The sequence below is a fragment of the Pterocles gutturalis genome, unplaced genomic scaffold (genome assembly GCF_000699245.1).
Source record: "Pterocles gutturalis isolate BGI_N339 unplaced genomic scaffold, ASM69924v1 scaffold4048, whole genome shotgun sequence".
Classification (NCBI taxonomy): domain Eukaryota; kingdom Metazoa; phylum Chordata; class Aves; order Pterocliformes; family Pteroclidae; genus Pterocles; species Pterocles gutturalis.
In genome coordinates, this window is record NW_010117788.1 from 1 (window position 1) to 11,875 (window position 11,875).

Genomic DNA, 11,875 nt, shown 5'->3' on the forward strand with positions numbered 1-11,875 from the left:
GGAAACAGACATCGCAAAACAAGGAATCATCGTACTGGCACGTAAAAAGTGCTAATATATTAAAATGTAAATATGCGTGTATACTCGGCAATGCTGTTGCGTGTTTCCTGTTTACCATGTTAATTAGAGGGAAAACTTCACCAAGAGTAATTCAGGGCAGTATTTGACCCAGTAACGCTCACTGAATGAGGCAGTGGCTTTTGTAGTTCTGGGTTTTCTAGCCCAAAACACAAGCCAAATATTTATTGGACTTCGTTAATGAGAAGTATATGAATTGTAATACAACTTACGTGTTTGAAACTATTCTCTACTAGCACAAGTGTCAAAACTAACTCAGCCAGTATGTTAAACTCCCCCCTCTTGTTTTTGTAAGGAAAATCTGGACCATGCAGTTTGTCCCCAGTCTTGAAGGCACAAGGATGCTTTGCTGTATTATTTTGACTGATATTTACTAATTGTGCAAAAGTTTGAATAAAATGCTGGTGTTGTAAGGCAAGATGAACATACTTGTAAACAAACACAGGCAAAAACATACAGAAGGATCTTGGGATTTTGTTTTTTGAGGGTTTTGTTTTTCTTGTTCTTTTTTGAGAGTTAGTATTGTTAAGTAAGCTGTTTTGTTCCCACTGACTGTGTCCTTTTAATTTATAGGTGGTGCTAATACAAACAAATATATTACAGAAACAGTTTTGACATTAACCAAATTTTTGTTTGTTTGTTTTTATAGTCCACCTCACAATTTCCAGATTCTTCCAGAGAAGAGAATAAAAAGAAACCAGTTTTGGAAAGACTTGGAAATCTGTTTGGCACAGGGAAGAGGAAGAACGTCAAAAGTTCACTAGAACACACTTCACATCGGAAAGGAGAGCGGTCAGTTTCTCCTCACAGAGTGCAGCCGATATACTGTAGGCACATACAGGAAGGACTTGAGTCTTCTCAAGTACAGAAGCAAGTAAGAAACGTGAATGCTGTTTCTGAGACGCAGGAATACAATTTCAGTGGAGAAGTGGGACCGCTGTATCGTGATACCAGTTCAGAATGGAGTAGTAGGGGAGTCTCTTCTGACAGTGAGTGGTCAGCAGATTGGAGCAGCAGCAGTGAAACCATTAAAAACTCTTTGTTTGACAGTAGCCTGAATGTGGAAAGCCTGGAACTGCAGAAAGAATCCATCACAGATATAAATAATTCCACAACTCCAGATTTCATAAAAAGCTTGAGAAATTTGTCTAATGAAGACTTAGAAAAGAGTATCTTAAGCCACAAGCAGCTTGTGAATACGTGGGTGTCTGAGGAGCCTGGGCATGCAAAAACAAAGGATTTGCCATACGAGGTGGAATCTGCAGCGAGTGAACACACACATTCTGCTAGAGTGTTAACAGTTGATATCTATCTAAGAAAAACAGACGAACTCCTTAATGAACCTGTGACTGTTACATCAGAAGAAAATTGTAGTGACTCGGACACAATGGATAAAAAATCTGCTAATAAAAGATCTGGAAAAAGGAGAAAATCTCAGTCATCTAGTGACATTCCAAATGGAGAGAGAAACCAGACTGAGACTACTGTAAGAGAAGAGTCTGGTTTTGAGGATGATGTGCCTTCTGAGGTGTTTTCAGACAAGATAGTTAACTCAGAAAGAAAAACTAAGTCGCCTCAACAGACTCCTGAAAGGAATTCCTCTTTCCCAGGTAATAGTCAGGACCTGAAAGTTGGATCTGCTCACAAAGGGACATCTAAAACTGAATCTGACAAAGGCAAGCAGCAGGTCTCAAACACAACCCCTGCAAGGAGAAGGTCATGTAAGAAGAATCAGTCGGACACTGTCCCCATTTCCCCTACTGGCTTGAAGGGTCAGGTAAAAGACTACTCCTCAAAAAGGCAACCTGTAGCATCACCAGAGAGTAACCCAATGATAAAAAGAACTTCAGTAGAAAAGGGAGCTTTACCTGTGGCTTCTGGGGAAGACAGCTTGGAGTCCCCCAAAGTTTCTTTGGCTGATAAGACAGAAGACACTGCCTTGGTATTTGCTGAAGGCAAAAATGAGACCAAAGCAGGAAAGCGTGGTAATGGTTTGGATGGAAGAGCTTTCTTGCGTACTGATGGGATTAAAAATGGAGACCTGAGTATGTCAGCTGAGAGACAGACTAACTCTGATTTAGACAGCTCAAAGCTGAAGAGTTTGGATGCTTCCAGAACAGTCACGACAAAGATTAGCCTGTAAGTAACATGAAGTAGTTTATCTTATTTCTGTAGCTGTAACTTTGCCTATATGAGTGTTTTGGATTCTATAGGAACACTAGTGATCTATCTGTTAACTATCTAGGTTATTTTAATTAAGAACTGCCTTTTGAAAAAAATTATCATAATTACAGTTACCACTTACCTAGCACTGTAGTTTATGTGTTAGAAAAAGAAGCCTTTTTTCTTTTTTTTTTTTTTTAATGGATAGAGAATTTCTTTGTCAATTGCATTATATGGAATAATTTAACATACATAAAAGCTGCTCTCTTGTCATCATCAGTGCCCCCATTGTTGCTCAGATTAGTTTGGCTGTCATTCACCTTAATGTACTTCTGCCATCTGTAACCAACTGAGGTTGCATAGGATGCAATGTAGGATGCAGTGTAGAACCTGATCCTTCGAATGATATGATAAATCATGCTCCAGAAACTTGAATACATAAAATTGCTTTTGGAAGTATGTGCAGGATTAATCATGTAAATTTTTATGCATGTGAATAAGGCATTTGCAGAATTATGCATATATTAGTTTGCAGGGTTTAGTTTTACCCTTAAGGAGATTGTCATCCATTAAGCAGAGGTGATCAGTGCTTTCCTTAGGATTATAAAGAAGTGGATGCGTTTATAACTTCCACTGTAATGGCTAGTATGGGTCCTGCGATTGGCTTCCTGAGTTCTATTACATTCTCTCCTACAGTGAATCATTTTATTGCATTCATCATTTCTGTTGTTTGATTGTCATGGCTCTCTACTATGCACTACTGCTTTCTGCATTCTGGTACGTTCATTTATAGGTCCTGCCAGAGTATATTGAATCTTGTAGGTCCATCTGAGGTACACTGAGTGTCCAGAATTCTTGTTCAGTTGTGTTAGAGGGATCTGAAGGTTCAGCGTGACAGCTTAAGAAACACATATGTTTCCAATTATGCTTCACACATCTGAGAAGTATAGGAGCATTAGGAACAGTTTCTTTTGCACGATTTGTAATACTCTATATCTGATTTGTTAATTTGTAACTGAATTGAAAACACCTAGGACTGAAAGTTAAATTGTGATATTTTTGTACATGGTGATGCTTTGCTGTCTGGCAGTATAGATCACAAATCTTAAACTCTGAAGTTTTGTATCTTTACAACTTCAAAGGAGAAGTAGCTTTCGTATTTTTCTCTTTGTGTCCCTGTCATTAGTGATGAAGTGATAAATGCTTGTGTAGCTGGATTTCATTTTTCTGGGTATCTCCTTGGCTTGCTGTACAGTGAATTATCTTCAGCTCTACTCACAAAGCAGTAGACAAGTATCCTTTCTGACAGACTTAATGAATGAACAGCTTGTTCTATTTCACCTGATTTTGTGGGGTGTGTGACACTGTTTCTTGGCCTTATCTGCTGTTATAGGAACTTTAGCCCTGGGTGGGGACTGCTGTGTTGCATGCAAGGTTCTTGGTGCATCTGATAGCTTTCATTGCACAGTACTACATAGTTTCTTCTAGCCAGACAAATTGATACAGACAGATTACATGGTATAATTTGTAGTTGTTCATCAGAACACATGAACTATAAATGTGGATGTGGATTAAGCTTCTGTAAAATTATAAAGGGAAAGATGGTGCCATTAGTAGAAGGTGTGGTTTTGTTCTCATGTTACTGCTTTGAACAAGAGTACAGATAGCTTTTCCATTTTCAAAGGTTAAAACATTATTGTTAGATACTTCACATGAATCCCTTTCAGGTTGAAAAATACTAATTTACTTATGGGCTCGTTTACCTCCTATGAGATGGATTTGTATAATCAAAGTAGTTTTCAGTTAAAAATGCATGGTGTCTCTTACTAATGACATTGTGCCAATTCTGGCAATCAAGTTTCTTTAGAAACAATTTTCAAATACATCAGTTTTGCTGGTTCCCTGCAAGTAATTATAGTATTTTCTCTTTTCTCCTTTTATGTCTATAAATACTAGGCAACTTGGAAGTCACAGGATACTTTGCTCTTAGCTTTTAAAAACGAAAAACCTATTGAGACTAAACTGAGGTTGATGGTACATCTTAATCAGCAAATAAAACCTCAGGCAGTAGTTACTTTGATGTGCTTAGCGGAAAACTTGTCTTCAGTAGTCATATTTGATGTTCAGACATGGTTTTGTAGTTGCCTTTGCGTTTATGCCCACTTGGTGAATTATTCTGCTCTGTTACTCTGCGATTTTCCTTTGCTCACCTCAGTCTGATGTTACGGCATTAATGCTTTTTGGCATCAGTTAAGTGCTTGACATGGTCGTTTGGACAGTATGCTTCAACTGTGTGACTCACCTTCCGTTTATGACTATATTGGGAGAGGTTTAACTGCTTGCTTCCACAGGTTAGCTGCAAGGTGTAACCGAAGAGAACAACATCAGTATTTCTCTTGTGCCTGCTTGTTCCTGGCATTGCAGATCAGCAGTGGGTGGTAGTTATCCGCCACAAGGGGCTGTTTGTGAGAAAGTGTTTGCACTGTTAAGTGAATTCATCTGTCAATGTTTTTTCCCCCCATACTAGAGGGGGGGCTAAAAGGATACTCAGCATCTTCTTCTAAGCAAGCTTAGAAGCTCAGTTCTTGCAATAAGACACATCTTCTGGCTGTATTTAAAATCAGTATTTCTTGGTGCGAAAAAAGGTAAAATGAAATTATTAGTGAGAGGAGGTGTCCTGGTTTCGGCTGGGACAGACCCAGCTGTGGTGGATGGAGTTCCAGGGGTGAGCTCTCTGTTGTTCTTCAGTCTCAGCTGTTTCGCTGCTGCTGCTGCTGTAGGGAATGTAAAATACAAAGTGCTGAAGTTGTTGTTTCTGCGTAAATTTGCCAAGCTTGAAACTATACCTTTGAGGTGTTAGCTATTCTTTCAAAAAAAGTTTTAGGCGTGGCTGATAGCTATCGGTGTTAACCATTACACTTGCTTGTGTCAAGGCTTACAGGGAAGGATGGGTTTTATTAGGAAGATACGTGTTATGTTGAAATGCACATAGTAGTGCAAGTGACAGGTGGACAGAAGGATGATATGGAAATAAGTCTGTTAAGATAACTAGGCTGTTAGTGATACCTCTTGAAAATACAGTAGAAGGAGAGGAAAAGGACATGAATGGCCCTGGTGAACAGCAAATTCAGCATGTGTCAGTAGTGCATCATTGTAGCAGATGAAGGCTAAGCCTGTACTGGGCTACACTGGTGGGGCAGAGCCAGCAGGTCAAAGATGGTATCTGGTGCTCATGAGGCTCCATCTGGGGCATTATATCGAGTTGTACCTCTCCCTCCTCTTCCAACTCTTCTCCTTTTAAGCAAGCTTAGAAGCTCAGTGATGGCACTGGAGCATACCATGTATGAAGAGAAGCTGAAGCAGCTTGATTTGTTCAACTGAGGCAAGAGAAGGATATGGGTAGACCTCAGTCATCTCTCGCTACCTATAGAGGTGTGCTGGCTTTGGCTTGGATAGAGTTAATTTTCTTCATAGTAGCTAGTATAGGGCTGTGTTTTTGATTTGTGCTGAAAGCAGTGTTGATAACACAGGGATATTTTAGTTATTGCTGAGCAGTGCTTACACAGAGTCAAGGCCTTTTCTGCTTCTCCCATCACCCCACCAGCGAGTAGGCTGGGGGTGCACAAGAAGTTGGGAGGGGACACAGCTGGGACTGCTGACCCCAAACTGACCAAAGGGATATTCCATACCATAGGATGTCATGCTCAGCATATAAAGCTGGGAGAAGAAGGAAGGGAGGGGTGTTTGGAGCGATGGCATTTGTCTTCCCAAGTAACTGGTTATGGGTGGTGGAGCCCTGCTTTCCTGGAGATGGCTGAACACCTGCCTGCCGATGGGGAGTAGTGAATGAATTCCTTGTTCTGCTTTGCTTGCATGTGCGGCTTTTGCTTTATTTATTAAACTTCCTTTACCTCAACCCATGAGTTTTCTCACTTTTACTCTTCTGATTCTCTTCCTCCATCCCAACCAGGGCTTGGAGGGGAGTGAGAGAGTGGCTGCTTGGTGCTGAGTTGCTGGCTGGGGTTAAACCATGACAGGAGGTACTATAGAGAAGGGAGAGACAAATTTGTCCCTGAGGTCTGCATTGAAGGGACAATGGCTGTGGTTGCAAGTTGCAATAGTGAAGTCTCAATGGGATATAAGGCAAAAATAAGCCGCAGTGACAGTGGCTGACCTGCTGCAATGCTTGCCTAGTAAGGCTGTGAAATCTCAACCCTTGGAGATACTTGGAACTGCGCCAGACAAAGCCTTCAGCAACTTGATCTAACTTTAAAGCTGTCCCTGTTTTAAGCAGGAAGTTGGACTAGGCTGACCTTTAGAGGTCCCTTGCAATTTACATACATTTTCCAAAAATAAAAAATAATAAAATAATTTAACTTGGAGGAGTTTAGGAAAAACGGTTGTACTGCAAATGAAAAGTAGCATCTAAATGTATTTGCTTTTGTGCTGTGTGATAGTTCCTTCCTGCCTTCCCCCTTTCAGGAATAATTATTTTTTTGTTTCTAGACTTAAATTTTTCAAGTAATTTCTGAGTTTTCTGTTTCCTTTTTTATTGATCACGTTTTCTTCTTAAGAACCTTCCAGTTGTGAACCAGTGTGAGCAGGCTGGTAGTTACAGTGAGCACTGTCAGGAAGTTTTCTCTGAAGAGACATGGTGATTTTAACAGTTGCTTTCTGTATAGATTCTTAGGCAGCTGATTTTTGGGTTCTTTCTATTGTTTCGGTAGGTTTGTTCCTCATGCTTTTCCCAAGAAAATAAGTTTGTACAATGGAGAGTCTTGCTTTAGTAGGGTTTACTTTCCTGGGATGGATTTCTTGAGGAAGAGGAGAAAGGACTGGTCATAGTTTTTGGGTTATTCATGTTAACTCACTTGTACCTCACACTTCTTTCTTGGGATTAAGGACCTGTCTGAGAGCTCAGTGGACACAATTTGTGTAGGTAAAAAAGAAAAAAAGTGCTTAAATATCAGAATAATGCATTGATGGATATGAGCATTTGAGGCCCTAGAGGTCATTGCTGCAAGTTAGTTTCTTTTATCTCCCACCATCGCCAGTTTTCATGTAGTTCAGTTTCTGCCTGTTCTCTCACTGCTGAGTGTTTCCATATTCCTCTTTGGAGAACAGTTCTGCCTTTGAGTTGATGATGGTCTGCTTGACACTCCTTATATCTGACTGATAAGTTTTGAAGACTCGTGTGGTGCATCTTCACAGCTGTTCATACAGTTCCTGCAGTAACAAGTGACACAGACAAATGATTTTTCCTGGATGTAGGTATTCAGAAAAAGGAAGCTTAAAATCCTCAGCTGCATATCATCAGCCTTCTGCCATAGTACACGAGTACTACATGCTATGTACTTGTACACGCTTCTCTATCAACTCTGGCAGGGAAGCTTCTGTTTTTCCTAATTCAATTCTTGTAACATCAGCAGTGTTAGTTTACACAATTTAAGCTATTAGCTGACCTCACCTGAAGGAAATGGGAGAGTCCTCAGTGTGGTGTTTGCTTAGCCAAGTGGTGATGCAGTGATTGGGGACAGTTACCTCTTCCACCAGCACTAATGAGGCTAGAAGAGGGCTTTCACTGGTTTTAAGGTTGCTTCTGCAGTGTAAGGGGTACGAAGAATCTGGGCAGATGTCTTCAAAACTTGTTGTAGAGGTGTATTCAAATGTTAACCAACTCATTATCACCTTAATGAATTGGGATTTGTTTCCTAAACTCCGTAGGGAATTGCATGCATGTAATTTATTCTGCCTATTCACTATTAAATTTTAATGTCTGTCAGTCATAAGCAGTTAAGTTCTCTGCCTCAATTGCAGATGCTGTAGGCTGCTGTGGTTTTTGTTTTACTGAGCATTAAAGAGCTACGTACATGTTTGCAATGTATTCTCCTTATTTAGTGTTTACTTTTTAATGTTTGTGTTGTTACCCCTTTTTTAGTTGATTCCTTCTGAGATATCAAAATGTAAACTGATTATGACTATGGAAAATTTCATTATAATGCTACATTTTATTATTTTCAAAATTGTTACCATTCTTTCCAAGATTAATCAAAGATTGTAACTCTGTATCACTTTGCCTCCTGTAGTCCAGCCAAACCAAAGAATGTAGAGCTGAATTTTAAAGCAGCTACGAATCAAGACAGTTTAGAAAGTGAGCAAGATACTCTTGAAAAACCAGTTAATAAAACCAACAGCAACATTGCCAACAAAATTTCCTTGTTTGAAAATAAATGTGCTAACCAGAGCCAGAGGCCTACTGACATCCCTCCTTCAAAAAATAGTGCTGTACCAAGCACATTTGTTGGCAGAGCAAAGCTGAAATTTGGAAAACAACCTAAGGAAAATGAACAGCCTGATAAAACGTTAAATAAGCAAAGCAGTCGGCAGAAGTTATTTGAGAATGGCACATCAGAGAAAGAAAGCACTGCAGAATTAAAAGGCAAAAATGAAGAAGGCTCTGCCTCTCATGAGGATATTGGGAAGACAACAGAACTTAAAGTAAAAGCTGCAATATCTCTTTTTAACCAAAGCAGCAAAACTGATGCTAGTAGTGTCTCTCTGAAGCAACCCGATCCAGAATTAACCACAACTAAAAAAGAAAGTTCACCTTTTAAACTGTCTTTGCACTCACCCAGTAAAAGTGAAAATGCTCAAGATGCTTCCTACCAAAGAAATAATACAAGCTCAGAATTCCCCAGAAATGAAGAAGAGATGCTGGCAAACACAAAGGTTTTATCACCTTGCAATGATGATAAATATCCTCTACCATCTCATCAGGTTTCTAGATCAGAATTTAAGATGATGGAAAATGGAGATAAAAAGGCAAAGCTGGGAGTTACGAGCTTTGCAACACTGCAGTATGGTGACAACAGTCAAGATAGTGTATTGATATCAGAGCATGACACTGATACACAAAAGAGCCCATGCAAAACTTGTAATGGATCTGCTGAAGATGACAGCATTTTTGATTCCCCATCTGACATGAAAAAGTTTGCTGAAACAATCAAAAACTTGGACAGCTCGGTTTGTTTACCCCAGAAAAAGAAAAGGTCAAAGCTTCCCAAGTCCCCAGCACCTCACTTCGCAATGCCTCCCATTCATGAAGACAACTTAGAGAAAGTATTTGATCCTAGTGTATTTACTTTTGGTTTGGGACTGAGGAGGGAGAAACCACAGGATCTGTTACCGGCTCAACAAATGAAAATGCAAAGTCTGGAAACGATCGCCAGAGTCAGGCCCAAGCGTGCATCAACAGAGCAAAGTATCGTATTCAAAGCCCTGCAATCATGTAATAGAGAGGAACCTGCCATTACTCAGGAAATAAATGGAAAAGAGAACACTGATGGTACAGATGGTGAAATTAAGAGATCTCGGCTTGAAAAAAGCTCCCTCTTCTCAAGCTTGCTGTCTTCTACGTCTAAAGAAAAGTTTTTTAATCCTTCTGTCACCTCAGTAAATAACATCGCAACAGCTTTTACAGCTGACTCCTCAGGGATGCCTCCTTTACAGCAGGATGCTTCTGGGCCATTCAGCATGCCTCAAAAATCTGAGGTAATAAAGATCATTCGTGAAATGCAACCGTGTAAAATTTTGTCTACCTGCTGAATGACTTTTAATTTTGGTTTTGCAATTCAGTCTCTTTCAGATATGAAGTTTCCAAGTTTTGTGGAGAAGTACATGCAAGCAGATAGTGCACAAAAAGAACTGAGTTTACAAATGCCCAACTATGGGAACCCTGAGAAAAGTTTTTCCAGCTGGTTAGGAACAAGCAGATATGAATCAAATGTCCCCACTGGTTTATTAGATGTGGATGTAAGTATTGTGTTGCTTAAAATCTGCATGGATAATGCTGCTCTTGAGAGAAACCCGTTAGGCTCCGTAGGGATCCAGGACTTCTGCAGCTCTGTTGCTGATTCTGAAGTGTCTTCCCCAAGTTAGACAGGAATCTAAAATGTTTCTATGATGTGTACCTACTGTGCATCTTCCACTCACTAAGAAAATGATGATGAAATGGCTAATGGGTAGTGTGAAAGAAAAGAGTAAGGGCAGCCCAAAACAGTGATTTTGGCATGCCTTAAAACACAGAACAAGTTCTAACTGGAATTGAAGCACAGGCTAAAAAACCAGTCATGCTTCAACGTGTCTTAATGATGCCTGCAAAAACCTGATGGTGGTTAGGAGCTCTGTCCTGAGACCACTGCCTGCCCTGCGTGCTGACTAGTACATTCTCATTAGTTCCTTGCACATGTTGCTGGTTATCTTAGGCTGCAGACTATTTAGGGGCTGGATCTGGGGTTTGTTTGTTTGTACGGGTAGGTCCTAGAAGAGCAAGGACCATGTCTCAGAAGGAGCACTCCTGTCCTTGCTAGGAAACCAAACACATAATTGCAACACTTTGTTTAAGTTGACATAATGCAACCACAACTTTTCCATGTATTCTATATCGTATAATTTACCACTATCTTCAACATTATTTTAGATTTTGTATACCTCAATGTGTTTTATTTCTTCTCAGCATTTTTAGTCTGTCACTTATTGCAGAGTCTCATGCTTTTTGAAGAAACCTATCTTGTTACAAGGTGTTCAGCACAAAATTGATTATGCTAATTAGTTTGTACATGCATCATGCCTCCTCAGTCCTTATTATATATTAATTCAAAATTGTTTAATGCTTTATGGTTACCAGACATTTAAACTTTCATTAGTATCTTTTTCGTTGTAGAGCATGTGCTTTAATAATGCCAATTTTTTAAGTAGTCTCTTGGTATGAAACTCCTAGAACATATAGGAAGCTGATGAGAACGATTTTAAAGCATTTCAAGTCTGAGGTTAGGTGGCTTTAATGAGATGATAATTCAGAGTTTAAAAAAAAAAAAATCGCCCCCCCCAAGTGTATAAATTTCTACATTTATGGCAAGGTATTGCTCTTCAGGAGTAAGAGGGGACGGAAACAGTAAGTCTGTGTAGTTGAAGTGCTGTTAGCTTTGTACTGTTAAGACTAATATTTATTTTGTTTCACTAGCTCTTTTTTCATAGCTGAGCATTTTTATAGAATATGTTTTTGGTTTGGGTTTTTTTTGTGACTTCTTTTTCCCTGCTGTCTATTAGGCACTTTCAAGAAATGGACAAAGTAAAATCAACCCCCGACCTGGCAAGGTAAGATCAATTTTATGATCTTCACTTTTCCTCTCTATGTTTAAAACAAAGCAAGATAGAATTATATGTTGTTGGTGTTTGGTTTTGTTTATTTTGTTTTGTTTTATTTTAACACAGCTGGTGATATACTGTGAATCAGACTATCAAGAAAATGGTATTGAAGTTTTCCATGATGTTCTGGATTGCAGTTCTTGGGTTCTGTCACCAAAAATTTTAGTTAAAGTCGTCAGAGGATGGTAAGAGACTAATTTTTACTCTTTGTCGTTGGTCTATCCAAAAATCCCTTGAAACAGAATCAGGATGTAATTCACAGTAAGTCTGCCTTGCAAATAGCAATGTAACGTAGATGGCTATGAGCAAGAAATGTGGCATTTAACCTCCTGCAATAGGAAGTTCTGGACCAGGAAACTTGCTTCGTTGACAAATTGAGTGAGTGTTACCATCTGAAGGGGTGAAGTGTTTCACTATGCATAGGAGC

At 39.5% G+C, this 11,875-nt stretch overlaps 1 protein-coding gene across 1 annotated transcript in view; it reads left to right on the top strand.

Moving 5' to 3' along the window:
• The first annotated feature begins 733 nt into the window (after positions 1-733).
• The window catches only part of AIM1 (absent in melanoma 1), a 41,872-nt gene continuing 30,730 nt past the window's right edge, over positions 734-11,875 (top strand). The window contains exons 1-5 of the mRNA XM_010075907.1: positions 734-2,217; positions 8,328-9,792; positions 9,877-10,053; positions 11,350-11,397; positions 11,515-11,633. Of these exons, the coding sequence (XP_010074209.1) occupies positions 1,466-2,217; positions 8,328-9,792; positions 9,877-10,053; positions 11,350-11,397; positions 11,515-11,633 (2,561 nt within the window). The 5' untranslated portion in view covers positions 734-1,465. The remainder of the gene's footprint in view (positions 2,218-8,327; positions 9,793-9,876; positions 10,054-11,349; positions 11,398-11,514; positions 11,634-11,875) is intronic.